The sequence below is a fragment of the Hemiscyllium ocellatum genome, chromosome 50, assembly GCF_020745735.1.
Source record: "Hemiscyllium ocellatum isolate sHemOce1 chromosome 50, sHemOce1.pat.X.cur, whole genome shotgun sequence".
In the NCBI taxonomy this organism is placed as follows: Eukaryota; Metazoa; Chordata; class Chondrichthyes; order Orectolobiformes; family Hemiscylliidae; genus Hemiscyllium; species Hemiscyllium ocellatum.
The window spans coordinates 755,386-771,853 of record NC_083450.1 but is presented as its reverse complement, the minus strand read 5'-3'; the positions used below and the strand labels follow the sequence as shown (position 1 = coordinate 771,853).

General features: G+C 52.7%; 1 protein-coding gene across 2 annotated transcripts in view; it reads right to left on the bottom strand.

Moving 5' to 3' along the window:
* Window positions 1-846: 846 nt before the first annotated feature.
* The window catches only part of LOC132805480 (E3 SUMO-protein ligase PIAS3-like), a 31,454-nt gene continuing 15,832 nt past the window's right edge, over window positions 847-16,468 (bottom strand). For both annotated transcript variants that reach the window (XM_060820581.1, XM_060820580.1), the window contains exons 10-14: window positions 5,782-5,915; window positions 4,806-4,977; window positions 4,173-4,312; window positions 4,042-4,079; window positions 847-2,439 (exon numbers count right to left, since the gene is read on the bottom strand). In XM_060820581.1, coding sequence (XP_060676564.1) covers window positions 2,161-2,439; window positions 4,042-4,079; window positions 4,173-4,312; window positions 4,806-4,977; window positions 5,782-5,915 — 763 coding nt within the window. In that variant the 3' untranslated portion in view covers window positions 847-2,160. The remainder of the gene's footprint in view (window positions 2,440-4,041; window positions 4,080-4,172; window positions 4,313-4,805; window positions 4,978-5,781; window positions 5,916-16,468) is intronic.

Below are 16,468 nucleotides of genomic sequence, written 5' to 3'. Positions count from 1 at the left end.
CCAGATAGTGTCTAAATCACATACATGCAGCAGTGTACACATTGTTTGCCTCCTTTCTTGCAGTCCAAATGAGATGTCTAGTGGTCATGAAAAGTGTTCAAGAAATTCACACACTTGCTGTAGCATTTTCATAAATGAATCTTCATCTCATTGAAAAAGGGGAATGTGGAGCCGGTTTCCTATTCTTTCCAGAATCGGGAGCCAATCATTCAGGTCAGATAGGAGAAATTTCTTCACTCTGTTCTAAAGCTGACATTCTTTGTCTCAAAAGAGCTACTGAATATTATATTCAAGGCTGAGAGTTTAGTTAAGAGGTCAGTGAAGGTGAAAGGGAGAGCTGATTTGAGCAGCAGTCTGACCCATTCTTGCTCTGACAGAAGGATTACATCACAATCAAAGGCCATTTATCTTTTCATCCCCACATTCCCCCTCAGCCTGAAAATCTTTCCTATTTGGGGACTGAATTCCAGCTCCTAATGGACTCTCGGGGAGGAAACTGCTATTTGGTTCAGAGGTATTTGGGATGGACAATAAACCATTCCCTTGCCAGCACAGCCCACTAGAATTTTTGAAATTTGAACTTCTTGTCCTTACAGCTTTGCAGGGAGGGTGGGTTGCTTTTCCATCTCTAGCCCCTAGCCCATTCTGGTTCAGCTCATCGCAGCTTTAACAGTACGTCATTGAGTAACATTACAGGTTTCAAAACTGAACTAGTCTGAGGAGAAGTGGGAGTTCAAGCCTGAAACTCTGTCAATACTTCAGTTTCTCTCATGCCCAGTGTCCTGACTTTTTTTACAGCAACAGCAAGTCCAAAGCTCATTCTTTGGGAAATAACTACACCACCAATTCCCGATTTCCTCATCCTTTAATTGCAACAGACTCGATACACAGTAAAACATTTGAATTCTTTCAGCCAATAAAACCCAAACACCCCTTGTCCCTTTGCCACAGCTTCACCAGGTCCTTTAAGTAAGTGGGACAAGGCAGTCTCTGTCTGTCCAGATGAGTGAAGCTTTCAGCTCTGGATCCCATCATCCACAACAGGCATTAAGCATCACCCCAGTCTCTCAGAACACTGGTTATTCACTGAACAGTATTGGAAGAAAATGACCTTAAAACGGATGAATAGAGGCATCCACAGTTAAACAGGCACGTGGAGTCTAACTCTCACGAGTACTGGCCTGCCGTAGAGGATAATCTTTGGAATTGCTTTTTTAAAATCGGTTTGTTTTTTCATAATATGTATTTACAAAATAGCTGCAACAGAAAATAGATCATTTGCTTTCTCTATACACAATGCTCGTTTATAATTCTTTTAAAAAAGGGAAAGATTTTACATTGATAAAATATATTGGAAATTATATTTTAAAAAGTGACAACACTTTGCAATATGTTTAGAATTCCCTATTGTGTCCCTACATCACTCCCCAGCCTCAACCCAGGCCAACCAGCCCCTTTGGAAATCCTGGTGGATCCAGGACTGACAAGAGGCTGATCTTAGCCTTCATGTCTGCTTGGGTCTGTGGAGAGGGAATCACAGTAACCATCATCGAGACCCCTGAAAATCTCAGGTCAGTTCCCTTTTGCAGTTCACAATGTTCAAAGCTGCCCATAGCTAAATTTCTCTCCATAATCCACTAGTCTAAGTTTCATCTCATCTTACCAAAGTTTCCTTTCATTCTTTACTCCTTGTGGTACGGCCTTAAATCTGACATAATTAATCTTTGGTTCATGACCAAACTTTACTAGAGAACTGAAACACACTTTGGTTGAATTGTGGATACAGTCACAGACAGCTGATCCAGGGGCCTGCATGCAAGCAAAGTGCAACTCTGAAGCTAATGTCACCAGATCTCTGTGAGCTGTTCTTTATATGAGACAGAGGTGGGAAGGGGCAAGGCCAGATCCTCAGCACTATCTGACAAACCACCACCTAATTGCCTTGTGTTTTTAAACAGAAGGCATGCTCCAGGATTCAGGCCCAGGCAGTGGGTGCCCTGTGCTCTTATGTCACCCGGGGATTTAGTCAAATGACTAATACAGAGGAAACACTTCCTCTGGGGTCTGTGGAGTAATCTCCGACCAGCTGACTTCAGATTCAAGTTTTGCAGCAGTTTTCAGAGTGGAGAACATTCCTGGTCATGATTGATTAGTGTTTCCTTAGTCTAAAGAGATAATATCTAACCCGTGGCTGGAGCCAGGTGCACTGATTGTGCTGCCACTGTTTAGAGTTGTCGTCTCAGGGTGACTATGCTGACTGCTTCTCAGTACACTGCTGGAGATGCTGCTACTCCTGTTGGCTGAGCCATGCATTCCACTTGTCGAGCTAACCACAGGTTCCAGGAAATGCGGCGAGGACGTGAACTGGAAGAAGTGGTTGAGTGATGATCGCATGGCAGTCTGGTCCTCGGAGGAGCTGCTGATAACGGAACTGTAATGCTGCAGGCAAAATGGACAACGTGTAAACAACAGAAACACTGAAAATGATCATACGCTGGAACCAACTACCTGACTTCTCCCAACCTTCTGCAATGACTGAGTCCACTTCCCTCAGTTTATTAGCTTTTAGAATCTGAACTTTATAAAAAAATGCATTGAAGGTGCTCCACTCCACATCTAAACCAATGCTCTACCTGTCCTGGGAGTGTGTAAGGGGTCATTACACTGCATCCAAGCCAGTGTTGCTGACTTGGAGTAACTAGTCCTAGTGGAAACTTTAAAAGACCTCTTGGGCTGTGTATCAGAACTAAGCCAACGCCCACCGATCTGAGCAGACAGTAAAGGTGGTTATGCAAGACTACTAAGGGAACTTGATGAATTGAGTCAACGGGCTGATGAGAGGCACATGAAGTTTTATTTAGATAAACGCAAGATGTTACAATTTGTTAAGACAAACTAAAGGCAGGACTTAAAACAGTTAATGGTGGAGCCCTGGGGAATGCTAACAAACACCAAGACTTAGGGCTTCAGGAACATAATTCCTTGAAAGTTGCTTCATAGGTAGACGGGGTAGTTAAGAAGGTGTTTTGCACACTTGTCTTCATTGCTCAGACCACTGAGTAGAAGAGTTAGAATGGCATATTGCGGCGGTACAGGACACTCCTGAGGCTGTTTCTGGAGTACTGTGTACAGTTCTGGTTGCCATGCTATAGGAAGAATGTTATTAAATCAGAGAGGGTGTAGAAATGATTTACAAGGATATTACTGGGATAGGATGGTTTAAGTTACAAGGAGAGGCTGGATAGCCTGGGACTTACAGGTGGTTCATATGTGGAATGCCAGAGGAAGTGGTGGGTGCAGGTACAGTTACAACAGATAAAAGACATCTGGACAGGTACACGAATAGGAAGGGTTTAGAGGGTTATGGGTTAAATGCAGGCAAATGAGACGAGTTTAGTTTGAGAAACTTGGTTGTCATGTACAAGTTGGACTGAAGGGTCTGTTCTGTGACATATGACTCTAAGTATTTAAGTTTGGAGCCACTTTGAGAAAATGAACAATAACTCCAGCTGTATGAAGGCAGGTGGATGATAAATAAGTCATTCCCGTTTAGAGAGGGCACAGTGGCTCATAGCACCAGGGACCCAGGTTCAATTCCAGCCTCAGGTGACTGTCTGTGTAGGTTTTCTCTGTGTGCTTCGGTTTCCTCCCACGATCCAAAGATGTGCAGGTCGGATGAATTAGCCATGCTAACTTGCCCATAGCGTTCAGGGATATCTAGGTCAGGTGCATTAGTCAGGGATAAACAGTAATAGGTGAACGGGTCTGGGTGGATTGTTCTTCGGAGGATCGGTATGGGCATGTCGGGCCAAACGGTCTGTTTCCACACTAGGGATTCGACATAAAAGTCGAACTTACTTTCTCTAAAGTGAGAGCCCTCATCTTCCTAACGTGTGCACAATTTGTTTGCCTCACTATACACATCTATTAGGCAGCTTCTAATATGCATTTCTAAACTGCACCTGACCTACTTGTTGAGGCACATTGCAGATTCAATCCACGAGAAGCATAAAGATCAGAAAGGTGGTCAGTTGTACTCACCTGACTGTCTGCTTGCAAGAAAGAAAATAAATCTAAACCTGTAAGAGAAATCAGACAAAAAGGAAGTCAGACATGGGCAAGCGAGGGGCCCAGTGTGGAGGTGGAGAAGAGCAGGAACACAAAGGAATTACCTTGAATGTCAGATGGTAGTGGAGGCATCTGGTAGGAGAACTGGTATTCTGGAATAGAGAGAGATGGGAGGTATTCGGACGTAACCACATTTGTCGCAGGACTCTGCAGCATTGGTGAGAGCTGGTGAAGGTTCAGCAACCTGACAACATTAAAAAGGAGAAAAGTTTCATACAGACGACTACAGTTCAGGCACTGTGTAGAGGAAAGGAACTGCGTGTAGAAGACGGGTACGGTGTAGAGGGGGGTGACAGTGTTGTGGAAGACGGGGGGTACGGTGTAGAGAGGGGGAGACGTGTGGAAGACAGGGGTACACTGTAGAGAGGGGAAGACAGGGGTACAGTGTAGAGAGGAGGGAGACAAGGCGTGTAGAAGACAGGGGTACAGTGTAGAGAGGGAGGTGACCGAGTGTGGAAGGCAGGGGTACGGTGTGGGGGGAGTGACAGCGTGTGGAAGATGGGTATGGTGTAGAGAGGGAGGTAAGTGTGTGGGGGTGGGACGGGATACGCTGCAGAGAGGGAGGGAAGAGAGCGTCGGGGGGGACCCGCATACAATGTAGAGAGGGAGCAGAGTGCAGGCATCACAGGTTAAAAAATAAAGAGACTGTGGGAGATTCTGGAACATAAATATCTTACTGCTTGTTGACTGAGGGCAAGTTTGTCGGGGTCACAACATGACAGTGTCTTTTCATTGGAGCTTCATCCTCATCTGATGAACTGTCTAATGTCAGGTCAATCACCTCCGTATTCTGGCTGCTTTGGGAGCAGTATTTCCCTCGTGATGGTGGCTCCTTATAAATGGTGCTGGCTGAAATCATGAAAACATCACTGTCAGCAAAACCTTCGGTACCGGATCACCCACGCCGCCTGTACGGCCCGTTTCAGTACCAGATCACCCTCGCCGCCTGCGCAGCCCGGTTTCAGTATCGGACCACCCTCGCTGCCTGTAAGGCCCGGTTTCAGTACCGGATCACCCACGCCGCCTGTACCACCTAGTTTCAGTACCGGATCATCCTCGCCGCCTGCGCGGCCCGGTTTCAGTACCAGAACACCCTCGCCGCCTGTACCACCCAGTTTCAGTACCGGATCATCCTCGCCGCCTGCGCGGCCCGGTTTCAGTACCAGAACACCCTCGCCGCCTGTACCACCCAGTTTCAGTACCGGATCATCCTCGCCGCCTGCGCGGCCCGGTTTCAGTACCAGAACACCCTCGCCGCCTGTACCACCCAGTTTCAGTACCGGATCATCCTCGCCGCCTGCACGGCCAAGTTTCAGTACCAGATCACACTCGCCGCCTGCACGGCCAAGTTTCAGTACTGGTTCACCCTCGCCGCCTGTATGGCCCAGTTTCAGTACCGGATCAATCTCACTGCCTGTACATCCTGATGTCAATACAGTATCTGCCTTACTGTCTGTATAGTCAGAGTGCCCCACTGTACCTTCCTCCTGCTAGAACTGCTCTCCGGAGAGGAGTGATTCAAATCCCCAACCTCACTGAAACATACACATCCTGAATGACTACACATTACGCGAGTGAAAACAACATTCAGGAGGCTTCAGTCCAACTCAGCAAAGACAGGGCCTAGCCTGTGACTTGCAGCTTCCACGTTACCATCAATACTGCTGTAGGATGACCAGTAGGGCTCTTGCTTTACTCTCTTTGGTTGCATTGGACTCCAGGACCCATCCTCCTTGAAGAGGATCTCATCACAGTGAGTGCAGGAATTGAGGATTTCCATAAACAGCCTGAAGATGGAAACAGAGTGATAGAGCTTAATGTGGTTTTTTTTGAGAATGACAGAAGGGGGTTTTGGGAGCGGAGTTGAAAAGGACATCTATACCCATCTTTTCCACACAATAAATACAAGCAGCGTTGCACCCCCCACACACCCTATAAACACATCCATCCAATCCATATCCCATCTCTCACACACACACAATAAACACAGCTATCCCGTCCCCCTCTCTCACACACACACACACACACACACAATAAGCACAGCTCTCCCGTCCCCCCCTCTCTCTCTCTCACACACACACAATAAGCACAGCTCTCCCGTCCCCCTCTCTCTCTCTCTCACACACACACAATAAGCACAGCTCTCCCGTCCCCCTCTCACACACACACACACACAATAAGCACAGCTCTCCCGTCCCCCTCTCTCACACACACTAAGCACAGCTCTCCCGTCCCACACACACACACAATAAGCACAGCTCTCCCGTCCCCCTCTCTCACACACACAATAAGCACAGCTCTCCCGTCCCCCTCTCACACACACACACAATAAGCACAGCTCTCCCGTCCCCCTCTCACACACACACAATAAGCACAGCTCTCCCGTCCCCCCCCTCACACACACACACACACACACACACACACACACACAATAAGCACAGCTCTCCCATCCCCCTCACACACACACACACACACACACACAATAAGCACAGCTCTCCCGTCCCCCTCACACACACAATAAGCACAGCTCTCCCGTCCCCCACACACACACACACACACACACACACACACACACACACACACACAATAAGCACAGCTCTCCCGTCCCCCCCACACACACACACACACAAGCACAGCTCTCCCGTCCCCCACACACACACACACACAATAAACACAGCTCTCCCGTCCCCCTCACACACACACAATAAGCACAGCTCTCCCGTCCCCCTCACACACACACACACAATAAGCACAGCTCTCCCGTCCCCCTCTCACACACACACACACACACACACACACACACACAATAAGCACAGCTCTCCCGTCCCCCTCTCACACACACACACACACACACACACACACACACAATAAGCACAGCTCTCCCGTCCCCCACACACACAATAAGCACAGCTCTCGCGTCCCCCACACACACAATAAGCACAGCTCTCCCGTCCCCCACACACACAATAAGCACAGCTCTCCCGTCCCCCACACACACAATAAGCACAGCTCTCCCGTCCCCCACACACACACACACACAATAAGCACAGCTCTCCCGTCCCCCTCTCACACACACACACACACACACACACACACAATAAGCACAGCTCTCCCGTCCCCCCCACACACACACACACACACACACACACACACACACAATAAGCACAGCTCTCCCGTCCCCCACACACACAATAAGCACAGCTCTCGCGTCCCCCACACACACAATAAGCACAGCTCTCCCGTCCCCCACACACACAATAAGCACAGCTCTCCCGTCCCCCACACACACAATAAGCACAGCTCTCCCGTCCCCCACACACACAATAAGCACAGCTCTCCCGTCCCCCACACACACAATAAGCACAGCTCTCCCGTCCCCCACACACACAATAAGCACAGCTCTCCCGTCCCCCACACACACACTATAAGCACAGCTCTCCCATCCCCCACACACAATAAGCACAGCTCTCCCGTCCCCCTCACACACACACACAATAAGCACAGCTCTCCCGTCCCCCACTCTCACACACACACAATAAGCACAGCTCTCCCGTCCCCCACTCTCACACACACACAATAAGCACAGCTCTCCCATCCCACACACACACACACACAATAAGCACAGCTCTCCCATCCCACACACACACACACACACACACACATAAGCACAGCTCTCCCGTCTCCCTCACACACACACACAATAAGCACAGCTCTCCCGTCTCCCTCACACACACACACAATAAGCACAGCTCTCCCGTCTCCCTCACACACACACACACACAATAAGCACAGCTCTCCCGTCCCCCACACACACAATATGCACAGCTCTCCCATCCCCCACACACACAATAAGCACAGCTCTCCCATCCCCCACACACAATAAGCACAGCTCTCCCGTCCCCCTCACACACACACACAATAAGCACAGCTCTCCCGTCTCCCTCACACACACACACAATAAGCACAGCTCTCCCGTCTCCCTCACACACACACACAATAAGCACAGCTCTCCCGTCACACACACACACACACACAGCTCACCCGTCCCCCACTCTCTCACACACACACAATAAGCACAGCTCACCCGTCCCCCTCTCTCTCTCACACACACAATAAGCACAGCTCTCCCGTCTCCCTCACACACACAATAAGCACAGCTCTCCCGTCTCCCTCACACACACACAATAAGCACAGCTCTCCCGCCCCCCTCTCACACACACAATAAGCACAGCTCTCCCGCCCCCCTCTCTCACACACACAATAAGCACAGCTCTCCCGCCCCCCTCTCACACACACACACACACACACACACACACACACACAATAAGCACAGCTCTCCCGTCCCCCTCTCTCACACACACACACACACACACACACAATAAGCACAGCTCTCCCGTCCCCCTCTCTCACACACACACACACACACACACAATAAGCACAGCACTCCCGTCCCCCTCTCACACACACACACACAATAAGCACAGCTCTCCCGTCCCACACACACAATAAGCACAGCTCTCCTGTCTCCCTCACACACACACACACTAAGCACAGCTCTCCCGCCCCCCTCTCTCACACACACACACAATAAGCACAGCTCTCCCGTCCCCCTCTCACACACACACACACAATAAGCACAGCTCTCCCGTCTCCCTCTCTCTCACACACACACACACAATAAGCACAGCTCTCCCGTCCCACACACACACACAATAAGCACAGCTCTCCCGTCCCACACACACACACACAATAAGCACAGCTCTCCTGTCTCCCTCACACACACACAATAAGCACAGCTCTCCCGTCCCCCTCTCTCACACACACACACACCCAATAAGCACAGCTCTCCCGTCTCCCTCACACACACACAGCACAGCTCTCCCGTCCCCCCCCCACACACACACACACACACAGCACAGCTCTCCCGTCCCCCTCACACACAATAAGCACAGCTCTCCCGTCTCCCTCACACACACACACAGCACAGCTCTCCCGTCTCCCTCACACACACAATAAGCACAGCTCTCCCGCCCCTCTCTCACACACACACACACACACACACACACACACACACACACACACAATAAGCACAGCTCTCCCGTCCCACACACACACACACAATAAGCACAGCTCTCCTGTCTCCCTCACACACACACAATAAGCACAGCACTCCCGTCCCACACACACAATAAGCACAGCTCTCCCGTCCCACACACACAATAAGCACAGCTCTCCCGTCCCACACACACAATAAGCACAGCTCTCCCGTCCCACACACACAATAAGCACAGCTCTCCCGTCCCACACACACAATAAGCACAGCTCTCCCGTCCCACACACACAATAAGCACAGCTCTCCCGTCCCACACACACAATAAGCACAGCTCTCCCGTCCCACACACACAATAAGCACAGCTCTGCCGTCCCACACACACAATAAGCACAGCTCTGCCGTCCCACACACACAATAAGCACAGCTCTCCCGTCCCCCTCTCTCCCACACACACACAATAAGCACAGCTCTCCCGTCCCCCTCTCTCCCACACACACACAATAAGCACAGCTCTCCCGTCCCCCTCTCTCACACACACACACACACACACACACACACACAATAAGCACAGCTCTCCCGTCTCCCTCACACACACACACAATAAGCACAGCTCTCCCGTCTCCCTCACACACACACACACTAAGCACAGCTCTCCCGTCCCCCCAACACACACACACACTAAGCACAGCTCTCCCGTCCCCCACACACACAATAAGCACAGCTCTCCCGTCTCCCTCACACACACACACTAAGCACAGCTCTCCCGTCTCCCCCACACACACACACACACACACACACACACACAATAAGCACAGCTCTCCCGTCCCCCTCTCTCTCTCACACACACACACACACACACACACACACAATAAGCACAGCTCTCCCGTCCCACACACACAATAAGCACAGCTCTCCCGTCCCCCCCACACACACACACAGCACAGCTCTCCCGACCCCTCACACACACACACAGCACAGCTCTCCCGTCCCCCTCACACACACACACACACACACACACAGCACAGCTCTCCCGTCCCCCTCACACACACACACACAGCACAGCTCTCCCGTCTCCCTCACACACACACACACAGCACAGCTCTCCCGTCTCCCTCACACACACACAGCACAGCTCTCCCGTCTCCCTCACACACACACACACAGCACAGCTCTCCCGTCTCCCTCACACACACACACACAGCACAGCTCTCCCGTCTCCCTCACACACACACACAGCACAGCTCTCCCGTCTCCCTCACACACACACAGCACAGCTCTCCCGTCTCCCTCACACACACACAATAAGCACAGCTCTCCCGTCTCCCTCACACACACACAATAAGCACAGCTCTCCCGTCTCCCTCACACACACACAATAAGCACAGCTCTCCCGTCTCCCTCACACACACACAATAAGCACAGCTCTCCCGTCTCCCTCACACACACACAATAAGCACAGCTCTCCCGTCTCCCTCACACACACACAATAAGCACAGCTCTCCCGTCTCCCTCACACACACACACACACACACACACACACACACCACAGCTCTCCCGTCTCCCTCACACACACACACACACACACAGCACAGCTCTCCCGTCTCCCTCACACACACACACACACAGCACAGCTCTCCCGTCTCCCTCACACACACACACAATAAGCACAGCTCTCCCGTCCCCCTCACACACACACACAATAAGCACAGCTCTCCCGTCCCCCTCACACACACACACAAGCACAGCTCTCCCGTCCCCCTCACACACATACAAACACTAAGCACAGCTCTCCCGTCTCCCTCACACACACACACTAAGCACAGCTCTCCCGTCTCCCTCACACACACACACTAAGCACAGCTCTCCCGTCCCCCTCTCACACACACACTAAGCACAGCTCTCCCGTCCCCCTCTCACACACACACTAAGCACAGCTCTCCCGTCCCCCTCTCACACACACACACAGTAAGCACAGCTCTCCCGTCTCCCTCACACACACACACACACACACACACACACACACACAATAAGCACAGCTCTCCCGCCCCCCTCTCTCACACACACAATAAGCACAGCTCCCCCGCCCCTCTCTCACACACACACAATAAGCACAGCTCTCCCGCCTCTCTCACACACACACACAATAAGCACAGCTCTCCCGCCCCTCTCACACACACAATAAGCACAGCTCTCCCGCCCCTCTCTCACACACACACACACAATAAGCACAGGTCTCCCGTCCCCCCCTCTCACACACACTCAATAAGCACAGCTCTCCCGTCACACACACACACACACACACACAATAAGCACAGCTCTCCCGTCACACACACACACACACACACACACACACACACAATAAGCACAGCTCTCCCGTCACACACACACACACACACACCTCTCCCGTCCCCCTCACACACACACACAATAAGCACAGCTCTCCCGTCCCCCTCACACACACACACAATAAGCACAGCTCTCCCGCCCCTCTCTCACACACACACACAATAAGCACAGCTCCCCCGTCCCCCCCTCTCACACACACACAATAAGCACAGCTCTCCCGTCACACACACACACACACACACACACAATAAGCACAGCTCTCCCGTCACACACACACACACACACCTCTCCCGTCCCCCTCACACACACACACAATAAGCACAGCTCTCCCGTCCCCCTCACACACACACACAATAAGCACAGCTCTCCCGTCCCCCTCACACACACACACAATAAGCACAGCTCTCCCGCCCCTCTCTCACACACACACACACAATAAGCACAGCTCCCCCGTCCCCCCCTCTCACACACACACAATAAGCACAGCTCTCCCGTCACACACACACACACACACACACACAATAAGCACAGCTCTCCCGTCACACACACACACACACACCTCTCCCGTCCCCCTCACACACACACACAATAAGCACAGCTCTCCCGTCCCCCTCACACACACACACAATAAGCACAGCTCTCCCGTCTCACACACACACACACACAATAAGCACAGCTCTCCCGTCCCCCCCACACACAATAAGCACAGCTCTCCCGTCCCCCCCACACACAATAAGCACAGCTCTCCCGTCCCCCCCACACACAATAAGCACAGCTCTCCCGTCCCCCCCACACACAATAAGCACAGCTCTCCCGTCCCCCCCACACACAATAAGCACAGCTCTCCCGTCCCCCCCACACACAATAAGCACAGCTCTCCCGTCCCCCCCACACACAATAAGCACAGCTCTCCCGTCCCCCCCACACACAATAAGCACAGCTCTCCCGTCCCCCCCACACACAATAAGCACAGCTCTCCCGTCCCCCACACACAATAAGCACAGCTCTCCCGTCCCCCACACACACAATAAGCACAGCTCTCCCGTCCCCCACACACACAATAAGCACAGCTCTCCCGTCCCCCACACACACAATAAGCACAGCTCTCCCGTCCCCCACACACACAATAAGCACAGCTCTCCCGTCCCCCACACACACAATAAGCACAGCTCTCCCATCCCCCACACACACACACACACACAATAAGCACAGCTCTCCCGTCCTCCACACACACACACACACACACAATAAGCACAGCTCTCCCGTCCCCCTCACACACACACAATAAGCACAGCTCTCCCGTCTCCCTCACACACACACAATAAGCACAGCTCTCCCGTCCCCCACACACACACAATAAGCACAGCTCTCCCGTCCCCCACACACACACACAATAAGCACAGCTCTCCCGTCCCCCACACACACACACAAGCACAGCTCTCCCGTTCCCCACACACACACAATAAGCACAGCTCTCCCGTCCCCCACACACACACACACACAATAAGCACAGCTCTCCCGTCCCCCACACACACACACAATAAGCACAGCTCTCCCGTCCCCCACACACACACACACACACAATAAGCACAGCTCTCCCGTCCCCCTCACACACACACAATAAGCACAGCTCTCCCGTCCCCCACACACACACACACAATAAGCACAGCTCTCCCGTCCCCCACACACACACACACACACAATAAGCACAGCTCTCCCGTCCCCCTCTCTCTCATGCGCGCACACACACACAATAAGCACAGCTCTCCCGTCTCCCTCACACACACACAATAAGCACAGCTCTCCCGTCCCCCACACACACACACAATAAGCACAGCTCTCCCGTCCCCCACACACACACACACAATAAGCACAGCTCTCCCGTCCCCCACACACACACACACAATAAGCACAGCTCTCCCGTCCCCCACACACACACACACACACACAATAAGCACAGCTCTCCCGTCCCCCCCACACACACACACACACAATAAGCACAGCTCTCCCGTCCCCCACACACACACACACAATAAGCACAGCTCTCCCGTCCCCCACACACACACACACAATAAGCACAGCTCTCCCGTCCCCCACACACACACACAATAAGCACAGCTCTCCCGTCCCCCCCACACACACACAATAGGCACAGCTCTCCCGCCCCTCTCACACACACACACACACACACAATAAGCACAGCTCTCCCGTCCCCCTCTCTCTCTCTCACACACACACACACACAATAAGCACAACTCTCCCGTCCCCCTCACACACACACACAATAAGCACAGCTCTCCCGTCCCCCTCTCTCTCTCTCACACACACACACACACACACACAATAAGCACAGCTCTCCCGTCCCCCTCACACACACACAATAGGCACAGCTCTCCCGTCCCCCTCTCTCTCATGCGCACACACACACACACACACAATAAGCACAGCTCTCCCGTCTCCCTCACACACACACAATAAGCACAGCTCTCCCGTTCCCCACACACACAATAAGCACAGCTCTCCCGTCCCCCACACACACACACACAATAAGCACAGCTCTCCCGTCCCCCACACACACACACACAATAAGCACAGCTCTCCCGTCCCCCACACACACACACACAATAAGCACAGCTCTCCCGTCCCCCACACACACACACACAATAAGCACAGCTCTCCCGTCCCCCACACACACACACACACAATAAGCACAGCTCTCCCGTCCCCCACACACACACACACACAATAAGCACAGCTCTCCCGTCCCCCACACACACACACACAATAAGCACAGCTCTCCCGTCCCCCACACACACACACACAATAAGCACAGCTCTCCCGTCCCCCACACACACACACACAATAAGCACAGCTCTCCCGTCCCCCACACACACACACACAATAAGCACAGCTCTCCCGTCCCCCACACACACACACACAATAAGCACAGCTCTCCCGTCCCCCACACACACACACAATAAGCACAGCTCTCCCGTCACCCACACACACACACACACACAATAAGCACAGCTCTCCCGTCCCCCTCTCTCTCATGCGCACACACACACACAATAAGCACAGCTCTCCCGTCTCCCTCACACACACACAATAAGCACAGCTCTCCCGTCCCCCACACACACACACAATAAGCACAGCTCTCCCGTCCCCCACACACACACACACAATAAGCACAGCTCTCCCGTCCCCCACACACACACACAATAAGCACAGCTCTCCCGTCCCCCACACACACACACACAATAAGCACAGCTCTCCCGTCCCCCACACACACACACACACAATAAGCACAGCTCTCCCGTCCCCCACACACACACACACACAATAAGCACAGCTCTCCCGTCCCCCACACACACACACACACAATAAGCACAGCTCTCCCGTCCCCCACACACACACACACAAAATAAGCACAGCTCTCCCGTCCCCCACACACACACACACAATAAGCACAGCTCTCCCGTCCCCCACACACACACAATAGGCACAGCTCTCCCGCCCCTCTCACACACACACACACACACACACAATAGGCACAGCTCTCCCGCCCCTCTCTCACACACACACACACAATAAGCACAGCTCTCCCGTCCCCCTCTCTCTCTCTCACACACACACAATAAGCACAGCTCTCCCGTCCCCCCCTCACACACACACACACTAAGCACAGCTCTCCCGTCTCCCTCACACACACACTAAGCACAGCTCTCCCGTCTCCCTCACACACACACACTAAGCACAGCTCTCCCGTCTCCCTCACACACACACACACTAAGCACAGCTCTCCCGTCTCCCTCACACACACACACTAAGCACAGCTCTCCCGTCTCCCTCACACACACACACTAAGCACAGCTCTCCCGTCTCCCTCACACACACACACTAAGCACAGCTCTCCCGTCTCCCTCACACACACACACACTAAGCACAGCTCTCCCGTCTCCCTCACACACACACACTAAGCACAGCTCTCCCGTCTCCCTCACACACACACACTAAGCACAGCTCTCCCGTCTCCCTCACACACACACACTAAGCACAGCTCTCCCGTCTCCCTCACACACACACACTAAGCACAGCTCTCCCGTCTCCCTCACACACACACACTAAGCACAGCTCTCCCGTCTCCCTCACACACACACACTAAGCACAGCTCTCCCGTCCCCCACACACACAATAAGCACAGCTCTCCCGTCCCCCACACACACACACACACACACAATAAGCACAGCTCTCCCGTCCCCCACACACACACAATAAGCACAGCTCTCCCGTCCCCCACACACACACAATAAGCACAGCTCTCCCGTCCCCCACACACACACACACAATAAGCACAGCTCTCCCGTCCCCCACACACACACACAATAAGCACAGCTCTCCCGTCCCCCACACACACACACAATAAGCACAGCTCTCCCGTCCCCCACACACACACACACAATAAGCACAGCTCTCCCGTCCCCCACACACACACACACAATAAGCACAGCTCTCCCGTCCCCCACACACACACACACAATAAGCACAGCTCTCCCGTCCCCCACACACACACACACAATAAGCACAGCTCTCCCGTCCCCCACACACACACACACAATAAGCACAGCTCTCCCGTCCCCCACACACACACACACAATAAGCACAGCTCTCCCGTCCCCCACACACACACACACAATAAGCACAGCTCTCCCGTCCCCCACACACACACACACAATAAGCACAGCTCTCCCGTCCCCCACACACACACACACACACACACACACACACAATAAGCACAGCTCTCCCGTCCCCCACACACACACACAATAGGCACAGCTCTCCCGTCCCCCTCTCTCTCATGCGCACACACACACACTAAGCACAGCTCTCCCGTCCCCCTCACACACACACAATAGGCACAGCTCTCCCGCCCCTCTCACA